This window comes from Amphiura filiformis, chromosome 1, assembly GCF_039555335.1.
Source record: "Amphiura filiformis chromosome 1, Afil_fr2py, whole genome shotgun sequence".
Lineage (NCBI taxonomy): Eukaryota > Metazoa > Echinodermata > Ophiuroidea > Amphilepidida > Amphiuridae > Amphiura > Amphiura filiformis.
Window position 1 is genome coordinate 45,617,965 of NC_092628.1, and position 23,083 is coordinate 45,641,047.

General features: G+C 35.8%; 1 protein-coding gene across 6 annotated transcripts in view; it reads right to left on the bottom strand.

Moving 5' to 3' along the window:
• Positions 1-23,083, bottom strand: part of LOC140147634 (uncharacterized) — a 56,751-nt gene that overhangs the window by 31,507 nt on the left and 2,161 nt on the right. For 5 of the 6 annotated variants that reach the window (XM_072169416.1, XM_072169442.1, XM_072169436.1 and 2 more), the window contains exons 2-4: positions 19,571-19,677; positions 18,966-19,083; positions 322-375 (exon numbers count right to left, since the gene is read on the bottom strand). In XM_072169416.1, the coding sequence (XP_072025517.1) occupies positions 322-375; positions 18,966-19,083; positions 19,571-19,677 (279 nt within the window). Of the gene's footprint in view, positions 1-321; positions 376-18,965; positions 19,084-19,570; positions 19,678-20,143; positions 20,407-23,083 lie in introns of those variants that run through there. The other variant, XM_072169423.1, reaches the window with a different exon arrangement.

The following is a 23,083-nucleotide window of genomic DNA, read 5'->3' on the forward strand; positions in this document are numbered from 1 at the left end:
TTCCCATACAGCAATGCATAGTGACACCCTTCCCCATCTCACATTGGCTTAAAGAGGAAGCCCCACCAGAGCAGTTCTTCTGGGGTGAACCAAACCTGCCTGGTTATCAAATTAATCAGTGACAAGGTTATCTCTGAATTTCATGGATGCTTATTGATGAAATAACATTTTCATTAATTAGCACCTGTCAAATTCATAGATAACCTTGTCACTGATTAATTTGATAACCAGGCAGGTTTGGTTCACCCAAGAAGAACTGTTCTTGCTGGGCTTCCTCTTTAACACCATCATACCACAACAAGGCAGAAATACATCACTTACCAAAGGAGGGAGGAAACATTTGACTTTCATAGCTGCCTCTTGTTTTGCTCTTATCTGTAAAAAAGAAAAGACAATACACCCATTGTTTTAAATTAATTATAAGAAAGGGCAATGACATTTGATTATTGTATTAATTAGTAATGCTCATGAAATATAATGAACATGTATATCATAAACTAATATCAAATGCTAACTAAAATTAAAAATGCCGATTATAAAAGAGTAATGATCCCACTCAAATATTGATTGATGTGCAACTTTAATAACCACATTGCTATGGTGATGTTGAATAGATGAAAAAGACTGGGAAGATTAATTGGAGGTTCTGAGGTATTGGGCTATTCCATTTAAGATCCACACTACCCCTGTGGAAAATGTTGGAAATATCTGCCACAGGGGGAGTATGAATTTCAAATGGAATTGGTATAATAGGCAGTCCATTTGACTTTCATACACCCTGAGAAAAATTTAACCCCGGAATTCAACCTGAATCTTCCACAGAAAAAGGCAAGTTTCAAATAGAGTTGCTAATCCCATTTGAAATTCTTACTCCCCTTGTTGAAGGTATTTCCAAAATCTTCCACAGGGGGAGTGTGGACATTACATGGAGAAGTCCAATGAAGGTTCTTTTGTTGTAAATGTATATACATGTTACTATTTTGGCAATATGATACATGTAGAATTGTAGATTGCTATAGAGGTTATCCATGTTCTATAAGCTGCATATCCTATCAACGACTGCTATATCTTGTTTAGGACTTTCAAAAGAAGTACATGCTTGTGCAACCATGACTGTTTCAAAATAGCCCGCCAAAGTCATGCAGGTAACTCCGAGGTCGTGCATTGAATTGGTTTGAATGAGGAATACTACGGGAACCAGTGCCTTTTGTTAAAAGTCACACATGAGTAAAGTGGATAACCTCTATTGATACATACATGTAGATTGGGCTATTCCATTTAAAATCCACACTACCCCTGTCCCTGTGTAAGATTTAGCTAAAGTCTTCCACAGAGGGAGTATAAGTTTTGAATAGAATAGACACTTGGGTAACTTCCATTTGAAATACTCACTCCAGTTGTGGAAGATATAGCCATAATACAAGGGGGGGGGGTATGAGTTTCAAAATGATTAACCCTGACCAGTTGCATTTGAAAAACATACTCCCCATGTGGAAGATATTTCCAAAATTTTCCACAGGGGTATAGTGTGGATTTTAACTGGAATAAGCCCATTGCTACTTTGCATTACCATGGTTTCACTTCATTTCCATCAAACATTTATCATTTTCTTGAAAGCAATTAGGCCAGATGAAAAAAAAATATTATTATCTTCCTGCCCTCAATATGTTGCTAAGTATTTATTTTCCAACATATTAAACCTATTTGGTTGTATTCATACATGGATAATGCTCTACATAGGAATATAGTATCAATAAGAAAGAGAAGATGTGTAGATTAATTTTTAAATGCATTTGGTGCATGACAATTATAGTTGTGGACATTTGTAAAAAAATGTGCCACTTCTTTTTGGAATTATATGTTTTATAACTTAAAAGAATCTGAAGCTACATGTATAGCAAAATTACAGGTCTTTACTATAGTACGTTTATAAAGGGACCTTTGGACTATGCTTGCCTGACAAGAGGTAGAAGGTTGGATTTGAGGTGCATGTTTTGGGTTCATAATGGTATTTAGAATATCAAATGAAAGTTCATATTATAGCACCTATTGACCTGCAGAAGTGTAGCAATGTTAACCTTTTTCATGCATGCCTCACACCCAACTTTTCGAAAGGCTAGCATCGGGCAACGGCGCTAGATGCCAGTAGATGCAAGTATGAATACAACATCATTCAATTTCAAGTGTTTAATCCCTTAAAATCTTTAGGTCCGAGAAGTGTGAAAATTTGTGAATGATGTTCTCTACGTCAGTGAAGAATTATGGTATGCAAGTGCATCCGTAGTAGGCATATTATGGTACAATACCATTAAATACTTGGACAAGAATCCAGAATCAACAGTCTTTTGATAGCAACGGTTGGGTAAACATTCTCTAAATACTAGATAAAAAGGAGATTTGCACTGCAGGCCTTTGGTTCAGGCCACACACACAGAATATTCTGTTACTCCCCGACGTTAGCATCACAACTGCAAGCGTGTATTAAGCACAATACAAATTCAAAAATTTATTCATATTCAGTTTGAGTGACACATTTTGATGTCCTGGCATGGTCATTGTACACCACTATAACTTTTTGACTTTGATACACCAAACAATTTCTTCAAAGTGAAGAATAGTGTTTTTCAGCTGTTGCCATCAGATAGCCATTTAATTTCAATTTGAGTATGTCTTTCTTGCAAACTTCATAACAATATACACACGTATATACATGTTACAACTACTCTTTGATCATATCATGCACAATGTCCGTCACCTGCTAATTTGTCATCTCACGTAATGATGTCTCTTAAATGATGTTACTCTGAGGGCATGAAAAATTAAGTAGAACGACATTTGAAATGGGAAGGACTGAATGGGAAAGGAGTGCAGCCTCAGGCATTGCTTCATTGTCTACATGCCGTCACATATAATGTAGGTCTTGGTGCTCATATATAATGCATGTATATGATGTGATCTGATTAAACCAGGCCAAAGACGGTAATTGGGGAATGGAGATACGTGCGAATAAAAAAGGAGCAAAAAGAATTTTCAAGCAACTTCCATAGAATTCCATCTGCAAGCATATGTGTACATCCATATCAAAACGATGCACTTGTCGGCTGCTACATGCGTCTCATTTCACATAGCTAAACATATAAACCAGACTCTCATCTCAAGTGGAGTTCACTTCAAATAATCACCAAGTCACATGGTTAAGGAATGTTCTCTGTATTCCTAAACCATGTGACTTGGGGATGATTTGAAGAGGCCTCCACTTGAGATGAGTCTGGTATTTATTCCTAGATATCATGTGAAATGAGACACATGTAGCAGCCGACAAGTGCATCGTTTTGATATGGATGTGTACATATGCCTCTAAACAAGGGTTAATTTTGATGAAAGACAGACAACCTCCACAAAGACATAATTTGGAGTTTGAGCAATATTACTGATACAGGTGGCTGTACAAACATGATAAGACCAATCAATTTGCATACTTCAAAATTGCCTGGTGACGCTTGTATTTCAAGTTGTATATCACCCGCATACAAGGACTTTCAAAAAGCACCTAAAGCAAGTATTTTTCATTCCTGTAAAATGGACCAAAAACAAGTGCTATGCGATTGTTTTCAAGAGTCCTGAAGAAAAACCAATTAAGAAAGCAAGTTAATAGTACAATTTCACCCAGAAATTTACCTACATTTCGACTGATTTTTGTCTGCATCTTATTGCCGAGTTCAGCTTCCCTTTTCAAGTAACATCTGTGCGATTAAGGTACCCTTTTTTCCTCAATTTTGCTGTTTTTGATACCCTAAACAAAATAGTTGTGTTTCGCACCCGAGTTTTTACTTTGTTTTGTTGTACCTGGGTGCTATACAATTTGAAATGTAACAACTGACCCCCCTCCCCCCAGCAAAATTGGCTCCTTCGGCTTGGTTGGATCAGATTGCCACATTATGCGATGACATTACAACATAATTATGTCCTTTATTTCGAATATATTAACAGTACTGAAACTTTAATGTATCAACAGTAAATGTCACAACCTCACATGTTTCAGCATCCATCATTTTTTATCTCATTCTTTCATAGTTGATCTCACTTTATTGAATATGAAATTGAGTCAATTATTAAAAGGTTGATTTCCAAAGTGCAGTGGCAATAGTCGAAAGGAAAAGAAAGGAGAAAAACAGGTACAGGTGTTATGCAAATATCCTGGGAAGGTTAATTCGCAAGTTTTATTTCTGTTCCCATGCTTGTGACAGGAGGGCCAAAAGTGACCCTAAGTAGGACAAAAAAGTTGTCAAATTAACTGCTATGTGGGACCTGAAGATCACAAAAAGAACCAATTTTAATAACCTTCTCTATAAAAAAAATAATTTCTTATTTTTGGGTTTTAAGCCACCTACTGAAAATAAACGGGTTTTTTTGCCTAAATCTCACATACATGTAGGTGTAATAAGCCTTAAACAGGATTTTCACTGGGCCAAACTGCACCATTTTGTTGAATCTATTTCATTGCAAGTGGCATTCGGAATTCCACAAGTAAAATGGTAGAGCATTAATTACAACCGCAGACACTCATTAAGCCATGTAGGAAGGTAACCCAGCAACATGTCAGTCCTTTCATCTATTGATCATTGTATTGATCAATGCATTGGTATCTTTGTGGGGGTCGATACTGATAACACATCCTTTTTACTAGTGGTGAAAAGATGACCTGGTACCAACCTATAATAAAGCCCATGCTTCTGTGATTAACCTCACAACTAAGTCATGTGGCTTAACAAATAAATGTCATTTGATATATCAAATTTGTTTTTAAAAAAAAAACACTTTCAGGATTAATTGCCTTTTTTTTGTAAATAACATCAGCGGACGCTGAGTAAATGTTCACTTCTTCAATATAGAAGTGCAAAATCATTATAGCAGTAATGGCTATTGAGACAAATAATTATTTATTCCCTTCCCACTGTTGGAATGGGATTAAATAACAACTTTGAATGAAAAGAGCTTGCAATGTATGCTTATAAATCAAAATATGGATATGAAATTTTACTGATAGTATTGCAGACAGTGTTCAAAATAAGCACTTATCCTCTTGTCCTCTTGTCCAAAAATCACTGGGGACAATCATATTGTGCTATATACTTATACCCTGAACAACCACTATATTTAACCTCCAAAAGTATGACACATTTTGGGGACACATATTGTGCTATATACTTATACCCTGAACAACCACTATATTTAACCTCCAAAAGTATGACACATTTTGGGGACAACCAAAATGTATTGAGGACAAGCAGAATTTATGCTTTAGTTACCCTCGGGATAATCTCCATTATTTTCCTTATTTTGGACACTGATTGCAGAGATGTACATGTAAACTTCAGTTGTCGCAAAGTGCAGTACTCCTGTTTTCATAATTGGGCTCTAGCTTTTGTTTTAGAAAGGGACAAAAGCCTGGGACAAAAGCTGCTGAAACTTTTCCCAATGTGTTTCCATAACTTATTTCTACACATTTCTACCTGATCACTCACAAAGAACCTCTAACCTTGGTCACTGGGCCCAGTGATATGGAAAACCCAGTTACAACCAAAGTGAATATATGTACATGGTCGAATCCAACCAAAAGTGTCCACTCAATCAGAAAATATTTGTTTATATTTTTATAACGCGATCAATATGATCTTAGTCAATTTATGGTAGTTTATTTTTGAAAATGAAGTTTAGGTCAGTTTCTGTATTTTATTTATCAAATGAGTATGAATCAATTTACACATTGTATAAGAACGAGTATGATATATGTTTTCAAGAATATTAGGAATTATACGCATACACCTAACGCTTTGTACCAGTGTTGTAGTCGAGTCCTCATCATCCGAGTCCGAGTCCGAGTCCGAGTCCTTGGTGTCTGAGTCCAAGTCCGAGTCCGAGTCCCTGTCAATTTCTGAGGTCCGAGTCCGAGTCCGAGTCCGAGTCCTCAATGTTCGAGTCCGAGTCCGAGTCCGAGTCCTTATGTATCAAATTCAAGCCCCGGGGCATGATGCAGTCATGTCTACAGTAGAATTCATCTCGACCTTTGCAGGACTTAACCCCATTAAGGGATGGGTTTATATGTGTGTAAATGGAGGAGAAATGGGAGGATTTTGGCATGTTTGCTGTGATTGTTTGCCTAGCAATATTGATCACAAGTACACAATTGATGGTGCATATCAAGGACCAAACTCTATAGTTTTATATTTGAGCACGATCACTTCTGTAAGGTCATGGGAAATTATGTAAATCGGCTTTTATATTTGATGTTGCATATCGGCTCACGCACTTTATTTTTGTACCCAGTATTTCACAAAGTCCCTGTACTCTGATGACCCTATGACTTTTTGCTGGTATGTTGAGCACTTTAAACAATTAATTATAGTACTTACCTCCTACTTTAGGAACATGCGTATGTCTTAATGTATGTCGACCATGTCAACAACCCAGTGTAGTTTTACATGGTTGGAAAAGTCTATTTCCTTTCGCTATTTTGCCAATCATAATTCATAAATTGTCCAACTTTTTGACAAAAAGAGTTTTACAACTATTCCGCCAGCAAGGAAACACAAATTTATGTGTATCCAGTGCGTCCTTTACGTTTAAATAGTTCAGTTTATTGTCAAGTTGTGCCTCTATACGCCATATTTACGGAATTGATGATACGAGCTGATACGGAATTTTTGAACCCAAATTTCTTGAAATATACATTACCTTTTTAACTTCTCGCCACGAAATTGGATTCATAAGAAGGTCAAATACAAGCCTTCCATTATGGCTGGTATCATCATCTCGATTGGTGTCTTGTGTTAGTATTATTCCATATTTTGCTGGTAGAAGTTCAATGAAACCCTCCATAATTCACGACTACTGTCACTTGTGTTATAAACTCGATGTGTTTACTATATTGTCGCTCGGGTCCGCGACTAATCGCAGGGACCAGTCTATCATTAGCTATTTTATACACTTTTCAATAGCCTTATTGTGATGTGTGGGAGTTTTAAAAGCCGAGCCATGAACAAAATATAATGCGAGCACCCGGGGGGGGGGGGGCATCAACTTTAGAGGTGACGGTATGTGCCTGTCAATATATGCCCCTCTTTGAAGCCGACTATACCCGATGACCAGGCACCTTCAGTTTTCAAAATATTATACCCAATGACCCTTTTTCATTTTGATTGTACATAATTGACCCTTTTTTTATAAAAAAAAAACCCAACGTTTTGTACTGATATGCGCCTACTTCATGACGCTTGTACAAAATGTAGGCACATATACCCATCAATTCTAAAGTTGAGTGCCCAGGCGGCGCATACTGCGGCCAATGAACAATGAGATAGTGGCTTTTCTGATATCACTTTGAGGAACTGTTGAAGTATAAATCAGCCAACGCGTAGGTGTGTCCAAATTGCACATCTTGAATTGAGACCAAGACATGCTGTTATTTCAATTGTTATATCGTTCGGTTGGGTTATTACCTACCATTGCCTACGAGATGCAGTTCTAAGGTGACAGAGGGACAGGTCTGCAATTCGATTCCACAACCATTCATACCTTTCATCTGTTTTATTGTATTATCGTGCGAATTGCTCCGTGGTACCTTACGGGTACCTGAATTTTATTTGAATGAAGATGACTCTGTCATGCTTTCGACGTCATATTGCATAATTTCTATACAGTATATGCAATAAACCAACCAGAACAGTATAACAATTGAAATAATAGGCAGTTCTAAGATAGGTTAAGAAGAATATAACGTCATTCTGTATTATTATTCAAGGTTGTAACGTGTGTCTATGCTGTCATGTAGGCCTACCTGGCAACAGACACGCCCCGTACAAACAGATGAAATTTGTAGAAAAGCGTGATTATGACAAAAACATTAAAAATGATACTTTAAGGTGTTATTTTTTTTTAATTTTTGTATGGCAGATCATACATACACATGTGCTGAGGTCAAAAAGGTAAAAATTTTGTTTTTGACCCCTGACTCACCTGTCATTCCAAACAACCCCTTAAAAGCTATTAAACCTAGATAACACTCATTGAAACAGCTCAACTGATTAAATCGGATCTTCTCTGGTTGTGCACAAGTGACTGTTTTCATGTGCGATATCGCAATAAAGCTGGTATTCATAGCTTCAGTTGGGTAACCGATTACAAAGGAAACGAAAGGAAACAATGTTATGTGTGGCTTTGTTCACGAAATCAGACAATGTCGTGCTTTTTGTAAACCAGCATTCTTGAAAATGAGCAACATAATGATTTTTGACTTAACACGGTTTAGAAATAATTTCTTCATATTTTTGGTGTTATCTGTCGCTTACATGTCCTTCCTACACTTTCCCTGTACGACGCTCTCCAAACACCTAAATTAGCTAAAATTTAGGACATGTTACAAAACTTTATTTTCTAGAACCTATTTAGAATAATTTAAATGTAGCTTTTACCGGTTTTTTTGTGGCATCCTTCAGAAGTGAGCGGTCCGATACCAATATTTTCGGTCAAATCTCCATTCAAATAACAAGGGAGTTGGCTAGCTATGCCTTGCCCTCACTCATATTTTACAAAAAGTACGACCATTTCTGAACATCTAACCTAGCTGTAATTTTAGGTCATGTTAGAGAAATATATTTGCTAGAAGTTTTGGAGAATAAATAAAATATTGGCTGGTTATTTTCACACAGTGATGTTAACTAGGCAAGTGTCCATTCTCCCAACATACATCATTTGTAGGGGTCACGCGTCAATGGTGAGAGCACTGTGTATTGTGTATAGGAAAACGGACAGTAACTGCAGTATGGTTTTCAGCAATACTTTATCAACGTAGGCCTATACTTAACCAGAATTTTAGTTCTATATTATATTCATGTAAATACATAATGTGCTAGTCATACCTTGCATGCCAGGTATTGTTTTGGGGCTGTGCAATAATTATGCGGAGCCCGCGGAGGGGTGAAATTGCAAAAATGTTTATCCCTCTCGCCTGCCAAAATCGCTTGCTCCCCCCCCTCCCCGGCCTGCCAAAAATCTTTGCACCCCCTTTGCACATGCCATTTTCTGGGGATCCCAATTTACAAACCTTGAAATACGGCATGAGATTGCCAGCATTTTTGTGGTCCCAATTTCCACACTTTTCTTAAATTTTAGCCCGTTTTTGGCCTTTTTAGCCTCATTTCGCGCGCTTTTTCAGGTTTTTTCATGGATGATCATTCTTATGCCTGTTAAATGGTTTAGATATATGTTGTGAGCGGAGCGAGCAGGTAAAATTGCATATGTAAGTGTTTTCGTACTGTTTTCTAAACCTTTTTAGAGCGTTTTATTTGAAAGGTGCCCCCATATCTGCCCAAAATAGCTTGTTCCCCCCTCACAAAAAAAAAAAAATTGCTTCCACCGTCCCTTTCTATCGGCCAAAAAATTTGTACCCTCAATTTTACCTCCCCCCAATGGAATGCTCATAATTTTTGCTCAGCCCCTTAGGTAGCATACCTTGGAAACAGAGTATAATCACAGACTCACAGTAACTTTTTAGGCTCAGTGTGTTTTAAAGAGGCAAAAGATGCACTACCAAACTTCAGGTGTTAAACGAAGGGGTGTTGGATCTGGCTGTAGGCCTATTCAGTATTATATTCCGGGGACGGGGGTCACTCACATGTAAAGGTGGTACGGGTATGTGCGGCGGTAAAGTGTCCCTTTTGTAGGTTCTCCAGCAGTTCCTTAGACCCGCATTTGCATCATATATGGTCGAATCCAACCAATGTGTCCACGGGCCAAAAATAAAAGTCCGAAATAAAAATGTCTCCTTAATTTTTTCCTTTTGCCCATTGATTGATGACATATTGGCCTTATAGGAACCAAAAGTGCCATTACTAATCTTGAAAAAAAAAAAAAAAAAAAAATCCAGGACGTGTGATAGTAAATGTGATATCAAAACCCAATGTTACCTACTGAATACCACTAGGATGCTTTCACTATCGCAATACTAATCAACCTAAAACAAATGGAATATTCCCATTAACGCTTTTTTTAGTATAATGTAGACCACAGGGTGTCAGGAAAATGCTAGCTCAACCAGAAAATATTTGTTTTTATTTTTATAACGCGATCAATATGATCTTAGTCAATTTATGCTAGTTTATTTTTGAAAATGAAGTTTAGGTCAGTTTCTGTATTTTATTTATCAAATGAGTATGAATCAATTTACACATTGTATAAGAACGAGTAGGATATATGTTTTCAAGAATATTAGAAATTATAAGCATACACCTAACGCTTTATACAATGAAAAGGTGAACAAACCCGGGTATTCGTAGGTAACATGAGCGATTTAACAATATCTATATTGAGTTTAGAGGTTTAAAGTTTGCTATTATGGTAATGAATTAATAAAATGGTAGTTTTAGATCTCTTTCAGATGGTACGTCCAAATGAATAAATGCTATTACCTTAGATCAAAATTTTTTGATGCTTTTAGCAAGATTTTGACCACTTCATTTTGATATACAAGTAGTTAATCAGCAATTTTACATAATAAATAATTGTTGAATGAATCCGTATATGGGTAATAATAGTGTCCTGGGGTACCGCTTAAAGTTTTTGACAATTAATTTCCATTGGTAGCGACACTTCATTACACATGTCATGTATTATGCTGTATTCGCAAGTAACATTTCAGTATTTGTAGGTAAGAATTAGACTTTTGGTGGATATCCCAATCAAAACTTCATTTTATAAAGCACTTTGAATGTATCATTTTCTTTATGTGCGTTTATTGATACTTTAGACCCTATCGTGTATTAATAATGTCGGTTCACAGCGGTTGAAAGAGTATTGAAGTAAGAAACAAAGGCACTAAAGTGAGTTTAATTTGCTTAATTGCACACAACTCGCTTAAAACCGTTATTGCAGACTTGTGAAGTCCATCTTGGAGTCAGTTACGCCTTGTGGCCTTTCGTTTGAGGGCAACTACAATTAGCTTTATACCAGGGTCCATCATTATGTTGTCTAAATCATGAGACAATGAGAACAGTCGTTTTTTCCATGGTATTCGTAGGTAACCTTTGCGAAAACGTCAAAAGTTACCTTCGAATAAATCAATTTGGACACAAATTACTCAGACACCAGAAGGTCGGTAAACATTTAAAATGAAGCACACATGACAGTTGACAAATCCAAGTATTTATCCCTTCTAATCTTCTTTGAATCTGATTTTTCTTTCAAATGAGCAGACCGTCGTCTATTTCAGTACATATTTTTCAACAATTAAGCCGTATTCAGTTTTGCATGTTGGGCATGTATGTGAATTCGCAACTTTCATTGACATATGATTTGATAGCAAACATACAGGCCTTCGTTATGTACCAATATGGGTATTGGCATGAATGGCGGTGTTTCACAATACTGTCATGATGTCAAATTGTATTCGTAGGTAACATTCGGTTACCGAAATTTACCTACTGAATACTTGCTTTTATTGTTGACATCTCAGAAATATTTAAACGCAGGCTATTGAAACTTGGTAGAAATAAAGAGTGTATTACCCTGCACCTATTGCTTAACTATTGTTTACTATTCTCTCACTTTGTGGAAATGACACAGCTTTTAACATGTATTCGGAGGTAATGCATATTTTTTACCAAACCTACCTTTGTGCCATTTAGAATTTCTGGCAGCTAAACACAATAATAAAGATGCCCGAATGCAATGCATTTCAGTATTGGACATATCAAAGCTTGTATCAATTAAGCATTTATTAGTGATTTCCATTTTTAAAGATATATCTAGTGCTATGAAAAATTGTATTCAGTAGGTAATGTAAAAAAATACCACTCAAAAATGATCACAAAAATTCATAATTATGTACAAATATGTGAAAAATTGAACAGGCAATCTTTGAATACACGCCTTTCAGGAAATCAATTTAGATTCAATCCAATGACTTCTTTTCATAACTGATTTAGACGTTTTAAAAATACTTTAAGAAATATTTTGAAAAAATGGGTAAAAATAGCATGTTTTGGGGTCTCTGTGTCTAAGTTTTTCACAGAAGGGGGGCTTATTATATATGGCGCGCAGCGTATGATCAAGGCGAATAAACACAATACAAAAATGAATGCCAATTGATTAATACTTTTAAGTTATGGCCCTGAACATGCCGTGTACACTTTTCGTTGGATTCGACCATATATGCTCCAGTTCATTGAGCCTAACACTCTGAAAATTGTATATAGCTCTTTAGATCAAATTGGAAACATTTTGAATTTGTTAGCTCAAAGCCTATAATTAGGCCCAATTTTAGTTCACAGACCTCCACAAAATGTTGAAATTTCAGTTCATCAAGCCCCTATTTTGCCCCCAAATCAGTTCTTAGTTCCCAAAGTTCGGCACAGAAATCCAAAATTTAACTTGAGTGCCCCAGGGTATTATTCATGTACATTCTAGACTTGCACTAACAAAGCAGTCATGTCAAAACAAACGAATATGATTAAAATCCATTAAAACCAATTAAAGATATAACTGAAAGCAATCTTGCTTTTTGGTTGTACTTTTAGTTACAAACTGAATTTATTTGCATGCAAAATTGCTTAAATTAATCATGTGATGTGATCATTGATCAAGCAATCACGAAAATAAAAGACCTAAAAGACCCTATTTTGCGGACTCGAGGAGGACTCGGCCGAGTCCCCGAGTCCTTGGGGTCCGAGTCCGAGTCCGAGTCCGAGTCCTTAGCTTCCGAGTCCAAGTCCGAGTCCGAGTCCTTGAAAAAAGGACTCGAGTCCGGACTCGAGTCCGAGTCCGAGTCCCGAGTCCTCCAACACTGCTTTGTACAATGAAAAGGTGAAGAAACCCGGGTATTCGTAGGTAACATGAGCGATTTAACAATATCTATATTGAGTTTATAGGTTTAAATTTTGCTATTATGGTAATGAATTAATAAAATGGTAGTTTTAGATCCCTTTCAGATGGTACGTCCAAATGAATAAATGCTATTACCTTAGATCAAAATTTTTTTGATGCTTTTAGCAAGATTTTGACCACTTCATTTTGATATACAAGTAGTTAAACAGCAATTTTACATAATAAATAATTGTTGAATGAATCCAGTATATGGGTAATAATAGTGTCCTGGGGTACCGCTTAAAGTTTTTGACAATTAATTTCCATTGGTAGGGACACTTCATTACACATGTCATGTATTATGCTGTATTCGTAAGTAACATTTCAGTATTTGTAGGTAAGAATTAGACTTTTGGTGGATATCGCAATCAAAACGTCATTTTATAAAGCACTTTGAATGTATTATTTTCTTTATGTGCGTTTATTGATACTTTAGACCCTATCATGTATTAATAATGTCGGTTCACAACGGTTGAAAGAGGATTGAAGTAAGAAACAAAGGCACTAAAGTGACTTTAATTATCTTAATTGCACACAAATCGCTGAAAACCGTTATTGCAGACTTGTGAAGTCCATCTTGGAGTCAGTTACGCCTTGTGGCCTTTCGCTTGAGGGCAACTACAATTAGCTTTATACCAGGGTCCATCAATGTGTTGTCTAGATCATGAGACAATGAGAACAGTCGTTTTTTCCATGGTATTCGTAGGTAACCTTAGCTAAAACGTCAAAAGTTACCTTCGAATAAATCAATTTGGACACAAATTACTAAGAAACCAGAAGGTCGGTAAACATTTAAAATGAAGCACACATGACAGTTGACAAATCCAAGTATTTATCCCTTCTAATCTTCTTTGAATCTGATTTTTCTTTCAAATGAGCAGACCGTCGCTATTTCAGTACATATTTTTCACCAATTAAGCCGTATTCAGTTTTGCATGGTGGGCATGTATGTGAATTCGCAACTTTCATTGACATATGATTTGATAGCAAACATACAGGCCTTCGTTATGTACCAATATGGGCATTGGCATGAATGGCGGTGTTTCACAATACTGTCATGATGTCAAAGTGTATTCGTAGGTAACATTCGGTTACCGAAATTTACCTACAAATACTTGCTTTTATTGTTGACATCTCAGAAATATTTAAACGCAGGTTATTGAAACTTGGTAGAAATAAAGAGTGTATTACCCTGCACCTATTGCTTAACTATTGTTTACTATTCTCTCACTTTGTGGAAATGGCACAGCTTTTAACATGTATTCGGAGGTAATGCATATTTTTACCAAACCTACCTTTGTGCCATTTAGAATTTCTGGCAGCTAAACACAATAATAAAGATGTCCGAATGCAATGCATTTCAGTATTGGACATATCAAAGCTTGTATCAATTAATTTTATTAGTGATTTCCATTTTTAAAGATATATCTAGTGCTATGAAAAATTGTATTCGTAGGTAATGTAAAAAAATACCACTCAAAAAATTATCACCAAAAATTCATAATTATGTACAAATATGTGAAAAATTGAACAGGCAATCTTTGAATACACACCTTTCAGGAAATCAATTTAGATTCAATGCAATGACTTCTTTTCATAACTGATTTAGATGTTTTAAAAATACTTTAAGAAATATTTTGAAAAATGGGTAAAAATAGCATGTTTTGGGGTCTCTGTGTCTAAGTTTTTCACAGAAGGGGTCTTATTATATATGGCGCGAAGAAGCGTATGATCAAGGCGAATAAGCACAATACAAAAACGAATGCCAATTGATTAATACTTTTAAGTTATGGCCCTGAACATGCCGTGTACACTTTTCGTTGGATTCGACCACATGTATAACAATGAGTAGAAAATCAATCAAATCTCACTTAAGTAATGATTTCAATTCTTGCAATTTGATATTGAAATATTGCTTTGTTAAAAGGGTTGGCTTACATCTGAATATGGTATGTGAATGTAGGGCTATTAAGATGCATTGATTGACATTCTTCAAGTAAAGATTATGATATTAACAGTATCCTCAGCCTTAACAATTCATAAACAACATAAATAAATCAAATTTCAACTTTTATAAAGTACATTTCTACAAATCTTCCTCCACAATGTTTTTTGCTTTACTACATGTACACTGTAAAGTATTGTTTGCAAGGCTATAACCAGGGAGGAGACTGCCCCTCAAATGAGGACAAAAATAATGATGTTCATTGCGCTAAATCGGGACGTTTTTTAATCACATTTTAATAACTTGCCTGCCAGCATTTCAAATTAAAGCTTGCCCGAGGAGTTTACAACTGGACTTGTCCAACGGACCAGTGCTAAATGTAAACTTTACTTCTGAATAGTTTTCCTACATCATAACTAAATTTTACTATTTTGATTATATTTGAAACTACAAACAATTATAATACATGGTTAGGTTTCATTCATCTGTACTTTATAATCTATGTTATTCTAACTCCCAAACATATCCCAAAACATGATACTCAAAACCAATTTAATTCCAAAACAACATAGAAAACAAACCATTGTTATGTTATTTGCCATGGTACCATGTAACACTCCACAATTAACTGTGTATCACAGTATGTATACAAATGTTTGAATAACATAGTATTGTCAAGCTGTGTCAATACAAATTCTATTTTTCCAAAGTGCTGTGTCTGGATTGAAGTGTTTGTCTTTAGCTAGCATGTTGCCTTTATAATAAGTACACTACAATACAATTGACATAGTCATGGGAAGTACTTAAAACAGACCACCTAATTAGGAGACACATGTATACTGCCAGTACCAGAACTGTCTTCTGGGGAGAATGAATTACATGTTTAAAAAAAACTCCCTAAAATGTCTGAAATTGGATTTTCCCCCAAATAGTGGAAATTTCAATAATGTTTGTGCTTTGATGCAAAAACAAGGGAAGGATACAAAATTCTCCTGTGCTCTCTTCCTGGTGGTACTGCTGTTGCAGAAACATGATTATTTCTTCGAAAATCAAGATTTACTTGCTACACCATTAATGTTTTAATACCGGTATCATTTAACTTGGGAACAATCATTATTGACATGACATTAAATTATGAGTAAATTTCATAATTTTTAACAGGTATTTGTAGTAGTGCCTTACCAAGAAGTTGAACATTAACAAGGAGCTATTATAAAATAATAGTGTATGTGACAGTGTGTGAATACCTATCTGTGTAATACTGTTATGTTCTTTTTTTAAAAGAAATTTGGCAACATACTTCTGAGTTTGGGGATAATCACTCCAAATCAGTTCAACTGACTTGTAAATTCTTTATGAATGTGTTAAAAAAAGTTACACAAACTGTATGTACTGTGTATTGCGCTATAGTATCTACTGCAGAAAAGCTCAAACAAACTCTGGGGGAGTTAACGATGCAATCTACATAATATATCTATTCAATTTAATAATAATATGTATATGTTCAAATCATGTTAAACTTGGTCTACTGAGGATATACTTTAAACATAACCCCTATTTAGTATTAGATCATTATAATTTGCTATCTGCTGAAGATAGCTCATGCTGATGATAGCCATTGTGAATATTGGATCATGGTAATTTGCTTTCTACTCAATATAGGTCATATTGGAGCATGGTACTTTGCTACCTACAGAAGACAGCTCACATTGGGTCATGGTACTTTGCTATCTACCGAAGATAGCTCACATTGGGTCATGGTACTTTGCTATCTGTAGAAGACAGCTCACATTGGGTCATGGTACTTTGCTATCTAGCGAAGATAGCTCACATTGGGTCATGGTACTTTGCTATCTACAGAAGACAGCTCACATTGGGTCATGGTACTTTGCTATCTACCGAAGATAGCTCACATTTGGTCATGGTACTTTGCTATCTACCGAAGATAGCTCACATTGGGTCATGGTACTTTGCTACCTACAGAAGATAGCTCACATTGGGTCATGGTACTTTGCTATCTACCGAAGATAGCTCACATTTGGTCATGGTACTTTGCTATCTACCGAAGATAGCTCAAATTGTAATTTGCTATCTACTGAAGATAGCTCTTATTGGATCAGTGTAATTTGCTATCTACTGAAGATAGCTTACATTGGAACATGCTAATTGCTATCTACTGAAGATAACACATTGGATAATGCTAATTTGCTACTGAAGATATCCTTTATTGGATTGGGGTAATTTGCTATCCACTGAAGATAGCTCATAATGGATCATAGTAATTTGCTGTCTACTGAAGATAGCTCATATTGGATCATGGTAATTTTCTATCTACTGAAAATACCTTATATTTGGATCATGCTAATTTGCTATCTACTGAATATAGCTCACATTGCTATCTAACCTACTCATCATAATTCTGCAACAAATTTCCTAAAAATTTCACATCAGACAATTTTGTTGTAGGCTAATAAGGACATAAGCTCAAATTTTATTCCATTTTACTCAGACGTTGTTTATCAAAGTTTTCCTCACTCTATCTTGCCATTCAAATGCAGTTTTAAAGAAAGCAACAGTACACCAAATGAATTGAAAATTTAATAAATTCATTTTCATTTTCCTGTCTTCAGTGATATCTAAACTAGGGACATAACCCCTGCCAATTCACATAATACTCCTCTCACCCACCAAGGATGTCACGCTACCTATAAATAGGTCCCTGTAACATAACCTTCATATTGCTCTAGGTCTAATGGGAAGTTATACATCTCATAACACCTGTCACATCAAAAGGAATACAATATGTATTTTTCCAAAAGGAAATGGCTCTTCAATATTTCTCACGTATTGCCCTTGTATATATCTACAGGTTATCTGTCTTTGTAGGCAATGTCTGACAATGGGAGACTTCATACTGGAGGGGTGATTCGCATCAATGCGCACTTTAGAGATGTGCATCAATGTAGACTTATCAAGTGCGCGCAGACGACATCGCGCAACAAGCGCCCTACACGCACTGTAACACACTTACAAGAAACATGCTCACAACACAACCATTTCCCTGATATGGATCCGAGTGCCCTGTATAGACGAAATTATCCGATGAGCCAAGTGATGGTCAGGATGAAGTCGACCATAGCTGAGGGCCATCCGTGCCAAACTAGCTTAGTTCGTTTGGCCCCCAGCTATGGCCGCCAGTGAGGTGTAGGAATGTGGCTCGTCGGATTCGTCTATACAGTTTGCTATTAATGCAGATCATGTTAGTGCACATTGATGCAGATCTAGCCATCCCATGTGGAGTCACCCAGTATATCTTTCTAATAAGTAGGCCTACATGAACTTCTCCACATCCACAAAACATTGGATAGACAGCACTCATCAATAAGGATCACAAGAGGGTAGCGAAAACTAGGTCTGTAGTATTTCAGTTTTCTATGTTTTAAAAACAAATGCTGTTTAAAACAGGAAAACTTGGCCTACTTATATATCCTGCCTGCAAATACAGATTAACAATTGAATGCCCACACACTGTGATTCTCGGAATACACCTGTTTGCGTCAGATGATTAAAACTTGGCTTGTTTTTTGTCTCACAAGCCTCATTCCATGGTAGCATTATCTAGTGGGGAATACGAATCTAGGAACCTCCTTTGTGCTTCTCCCATTTCATATGTCAATGGAAAAATGGAAAACAGTGCAATTTTGTTCTAACTGATATGTCTGCTCCAGTTCTGAGCCCTGAGGGAGTATTTGATTCAATCAGGCAGAAGGAAGGCAATGTTAAAGATTAATAATTACCTTACATTTACCATCAAATTGTCCATCAAATGCATGTACATGTATGTGGGCATACAATTGCGAAAAATCCTTATACTTGATATGTAGTTAAATTATAAGCTTCTATATACAATGCTAGTTCTCTTATGCATTCCATCATAGTTGTTTTTGTTCTTGTTGTGTTGTTTTTTGACCTTCTGTTTTTGCTCCCTACTTTTTGTCTGTACCGCAATTTCACAACTGCTGCCATTGGCCTGATGAGACCATGATTCATGCCACATACTGGTTCACATGAAAAATACATAATCCACACATATTATACTTACTTGTGTTAAGCATCTTCCAACACTTCTTAAAAACACATAATCCTTAGGTATGGAATCATCTCCAAGTTGTTCAAAAATAATCTCACGTAAATTAAAGATGGTCAGTTCTGGCCAGACCCTACAAGAAATAAGTAAATACAGAATTATTCAAAGGGTACATTAATTAAGAGTTTATTTCAATTCTAATTTTTTTTCTCTAACATTTATGTTAGGCTAATGAAAGTCAATTCCCAGTTTCCCATTACATTTTTTTCATGATTGAGTACATGTAGGTGACTTTTTCATCATTCATTATTTTCAAACTTTCATTATTTGAGCCAGCTACTTGGAGAAATTACAGTATTTAATTTTAATTTCATTTTAAAAAGTACCTTCACTGTCTTCCTTTGTAAGTATGTGAACTGAACTCTTGTATTTAATAGCAAGGTGTAAGACAATTCAAGACTGTGAGACAAACTTAATATGCAAGAAAAGTAAAAGAAGCACAACTGTAAGCAATTCTTTGTTTATACCTGGACTAGTGGGAGGAACATCCCTTTAGTAATACTTCTTTATCACATGTACTACATACATGTACATTTTGTAGATGTATGAAATTCACCTACCTGACAAAACCACATGATATGGTCTGATGGATAACTTCGTTATAAGCACTGCGAAATTTCTCATTCCATGAGTTTTTAGGAACAATGTACACATGCAGATCAACAAGCTAAGGGAAGCAAAAACGAAACATGAATTATATTTAATCTGTGAAAAAGTAGCACTCATTTGATTACAAACTGAGGAAGAAACTACCTATTGGTACATAAACCGTATATAACTTAGCCAGCTTTCTGCTGAAATAAACTTGATTAAAAAAATGAACTGAAATCAGTCGGAAAATGTTGAGTACCGAACATAGTTTTGTGAGAGTTTTCCACTGGCAATATTAATCTAAAACTGGAACTCCATTTTGCATCCATGTAATGGATTCAACCACAACAAAAATGTATCTTATGTCCAGTCTCTGTTACAGCAGCAGACGGGATACAGCAATGATCACACCTGAGTCTCTGTCAAGTGAAAATTATATGGTAAATGCTGCTTGAGTCCTTGCCAGGAAGCTATAACACATCTTTGCACTACAATGTAGATATAAGTTACACTTTTTAATTGTTAAAAGTTTCTACCAATACCTTTACACTTGGTGTTTCTGCACTTCTCGCCATCATTATGATCTCGTCAATATCTCTAATACTGTAGTTATGAGTTTATACAAATCAACTGCACCATTTTAGATCAAAGGCATTTTTTGTACACTATGCCATTTTCCCTGTTTAAACATCCTTTAATGTTGTTAGCAAATCCAACTGTGATGTGATCAAACATGTGTTATTGTTCTGGTTGATATTCAAGTAGTTATGGTAACGTTTTATTCTCCATAGAAACACAAGAACTTATTCCGTGATAAGTTATCATAATATGACAAAGTCAGAAAATTAATACCAGATAGTATTCATTATTGATTGGAAGGAAATCAATCATCAGCTGTTGTGCATGTGAGGTAGCCATGACAACACGATGCCTGATCAATGATCAATGTACTTTAATTAGATACCAAAAGATGAAATTGGAGTAGGTCCTAGAGTTGCTTCTCAAATAATTCACAAAATACATAAAATTAAATTTTCATAAAAAACAGGTACATGTTGATTGTTTGAAATGTGTCAACTTAAAATTAGTTGCTATGAATGTGTTCAAAAGACTAGCAACAAAATACACCTATTGCAGCTTCAAAATTATTAATCATATTCACAATATTTTAAAACATACAAAGAAAGGTGGTTACCTTCTTGCATTTTGATACCCCCTGCACACTTTTCAATGAAAAAAAAAAACCCAGAATTTAACAGTCACACTTTATACAGCAATCAATGGTTAGTAAATAAATGCAAGCACGTAAACTGCCCATATCTTGAATTCAACTCTATACAATTTACTACCAGTATTCAGGGTATTTTTCTTGAAATTGGGTGAATGGGGTATCAAAATACACACACATAAACCACCTTTCTTACGATTAGTTCTAAAGCTAGATACAAAATATCTGTTTTGTCAAGTTTATTTTTAACACTAAAATCATAAATGTAACAGCCACTTGCAAGATATTACTTTAGGATCATTCCCCGGGGCTGATGAGTAACAATGCCAATGGAGGAAGGTTGTTTCGGGGGTTGTTCCACTATCTCACTCTCTAGACTCTGGTCATTCATGCATTCACTGGGAAAAATTACATTGAAATAATGTGTTTATTGTTTGTAGCTGTGTAGCTGTTGAGTGTTTGTACATCGAGAAAAAATGAGAAAAGAGGAGATCATCGCTCAAGCATATAATCCGATTGTCAACAGTTAATCCCGTACACTTTTCTTTGTTTGGCGACTTGGCGTATAAACAAGGCTTATATTAATAATAGGGATGCCCACTGTCCATACAGTTTCCACTAGAACGATTTTTCATTTACTGTGTGCGTGCACTCACACACGTATTGTCTATGGAGAAACTGATCCGATACAAGAAATCCCAGGCCTGTTAAATGGCGTACATACTTGTTTTTGATCCAAATGTAGGCCTATATCAGGGTGTTTCAAGAAATTCCTGATTCCACCGGAAAACATTAACCAAACTTTTTCCTGATTGGTCAGTAAATAGAGAGGACCTTCCTCCATGCAGGGATCAACTTTTTTTAATGAAAAATTTAATGAGATGAGAACTACAACAGGTTGAAGTGACACCATTCCGTGCATCAGGTGTTCAAACGCAATTATTTCCGAAGTTGGAGTGAATCAGACAAGCAAACTTACATAGTCATAAAATGTAACTATTTTTGAAGACAAAATGTACAGGATGTTAAGAAATTTAAGAATGTTTAAGCCTACCGCGGCCCATCTCAAATCATGCACTTCTCACTACCATGTCCATTTCATATGCTCTCCATCGTGGCTTCCATGCACACACAGTGTATTGCTCAATGTATTAAAGATAACCTTTGAGTTGGAGCAAATTTCTCAAAATTGGTAGTGATTAATATTACCAAACTTATGTCATGATGAAATATAATAATTTTTGAAGATAAAATGTGCTGACCGTAAAAGATTGAACAATGTTTAAGACTACCGCCATTCATTTGAAATAATGCACTTATTGTTCATCTCCTCTATGGAGATATTTTCCATGGCGCCATCTATGATCATGCTTATGGTTTCACCAAACAAACCATGGGTTTTGAGGTCTTATATTTTTGTTGTATGTCAACAAAATCGATTAAATTTTCAGGATGATCTTATTTTCATGTTGTTATAAGCAAATATAATGTTCCAGATAACGCTAGTTAATAAATACATTAAGAAAAAGTACCTTAAAATTGCACTTTCTGTTAGTAATCCTTTTGGACTTTAACTTTTTAACATGTTCTAGCAGCCCTATATAAAACCGTAACACTCAAAAGGCCATATCTCTGGAATGAAACGTCCGATTAAGATTATTTAAACGCCAAAATGTTTCTTTCATCAATTCCCAGCCAATAAGTTAGGTCTGAATCAATTTAAAAGTACTTCAATTTTTAGTGGACATGCCTATTAATAAGCAGGCACCCAGGCTTTTTTACCCCATACCCATGGTTGCCCAGTTTTTGCTCCTGGTGTGTCCAATATTTTACACTACATTTTTGTACAATCTAGAGGACCAGGAACCATCTTTGGGAATGAGCTCCTGGTCCAGGCATATAATATATAAAAGACCTGCGTATAAAACACCACTTAAATCTTCCTTTATGGGTATGCTCATGCGCCACATGCTCGACTGATCTGGTAGAACTTTCTCTTTAGTGGAGAAAATATTCCACAAACGGAAGTACCATTAAATTCCCTATTTGGCAGTCAAATCATACCTTTTTCCTTAAAAACAAAACAAAAACTAATCTGGATGAGCATGATTTTAAATGAGTGAAAAAGCATTATAATACAACTAGATTTCGTGGTTCTCGGGTTGGGTGGTTCTTGTGACTATCTCTAATTACCCAACACCCGTTACCCATATTATAGGCCTACTTGCCCTGACCTTTTAAACTACTATGATAT